General features: G+C 53.0%; 1 protein-coding gene across 1 annotated transcript in view; it reads left to right on the top strand.

Moving 5' to 3' along the window:
- The window catches only part of RHEB (Ras homolog, mTORC1 binding), a 47,955-nt gene extending 46,667 nt beyond the window's left edge, over positions 1 to 1,288 (top strand). The window contains exon 10 of the mRNA XM_024754507.1: positions 773 to 1,288. Coding sequence (XP_024610275.1) covers positions 773 to 865 — 93 coding nt within the window. The 3' untranslated portion in view covers positions 866 to 1,288. The remainder of the gene's footprint in view (positions 1 to 772) is intronic.
- The last annotated feature ends 266 nt before the right edge of the window (positions 1,289 to 1,554 follow it).

Below are 1,554 nucleotides of genomic sequence, written 5' to 3'. Positions count from 1 at the left end.
CGGGGGGGTGGGCTGCTTGGTGATGACAAGATCTGGGTGCTACCCTGCGAGGTTTTTGAAAACAGGAGCATTTTTGGATTATCACAATGACCGCATTTAAAGGACAGGGACTGACGTTCGGCCTAAGTGAGGATTTCCTGCCCTAAATGATGGTGGCTCCTCCTTGTGAAGGGCTGGTGCCTGGGGCTGAGAGGCGCAGTCGGGAGGGAGAGGAGGTCCCCGGGGGATGTGCAAGGCCAGGGTGGCGCGAGTGGTGGCGGAGGTGGAGCGGCTGCCCCGGAGGAGGGGGGTGAGGCCGGGGGTGACTCGGGGCTCTAGGTGGCCTAGAGGAAGCAGGCTCGGAGGGCACGGGTGTCATCTCACGGCCTAAGAGCCAGAGCTGAGAGTTTTTAGGAAGTGGGAGGGGAAAGGGTGTGACAGGCAAGGGGTGGGGTGCCAGGCCAGGCGGGTGAGCCAGCAGGGGATACTCCACCCTGGAGGTCCAGAGGCGCCGCAGGAGGCGGAGTAGGCGGGGCTTCCTGTGACTGATGAAAGCAGGGCTCTGAAGTGTGATTTGAGGTTAGTTCCGGTGGTCTGCAGTCACCACGTGGGGGGAGGGGAGGGAGGAATCCCAGGCTCCTGCGGCCCCGGGGCCGCCTCGTTGGCCTCCACACCTGGACCTCCACGTGCAGGGCAGGCCGTGGGCCTTTTCCAGTCCCGCCAGCAGTATCAGTGTTCCTCGTGGCTCCGCTTTTAACGCTAACGTTGTCATCGGTTTTCTCTTTGGTTTCAGACTGCTGTTGATGTTTTTAGAAGGATAATTTTGGAGGCAGAGAAAATTGACGGGGCCGCCTCACAAGGGAAGTCTTCCTGCTTGGTGATGTGATTCTGCCGCAGACCCTGAGGGCACCGGGAGCCTGGCCTGCTGAGGAGGCAGCCTGCCCACTTTCCTTTAAGATAAACTCTGCTTCATTTCTCTTCTGTTAACCTGAAAGATTTCATTTGGGTCAGAGCTTCTCTCCCAACCCCTCCTTTCAGATTATGTTAAACTCTGACTCGGTCCAAATGAGTTCACTTCCATTTTCAAATTTTGAGCAATCATATTTTCAATTTATATATTGTATTTCTTAATAATATTATGACCAAGAATTTTATTGCATTAATTTTTCAGTGTAGTTTGTTGTTTAAAATAATGTAATCATCCAAATGATACATATTGTTACACTACTATTAACTAGGCTTCAGTATGTCAGTGTTTATTTCGTTGTGTTAAGTGTATACTTGTAAATAAAATAGCTGCAAAGCCTAATCGTTGTGCTCCTCAGTGTGGCTTTTAAAGAAAAAAACCTGTCCTCCTGAGGGTTTCTTTCCCTGCCTCTGAGGAGGCTCCAGCTTGGATTCCAGGAGCCAGTGGAGGATGTGGCCCACCAGGCAGCTGTGGGCACTTGGGGTAGAGTGCCCGAACTTGGGGGGGGGGGCGTTCCTGTTGACTAAAGCTGAGTGACCTTGGGGGGGGTCTGTGAGGGGAGTTGCTCCCCAATAATAACTGTTCTCCCCACCTTGGTTGGAATGTTT

The sequence above is a fragment of the Neophocaena asiaeorientalis genome, unplaced genomic scaffold (genome assembly GCF_003031525.2).
Source record: "Neophocaena asiaeorientalis asiaeorientalis breed wild unplaced genomic scaffold, Neophocaena_asiaeorientalis_V1.1 scaffold407, whole genome shotgun sequence".
NCBI lineage: Eukaryota > Metazoa > Chordata > Mammalia > Artiodactyla > Phocoenidae > Neophocaena > Neophocaena asiaeorientalis.
Note: the sequence above shows the minus strand (reverse complement) of the source record. Positions and strands in the feature narration are given on the sequence as shown.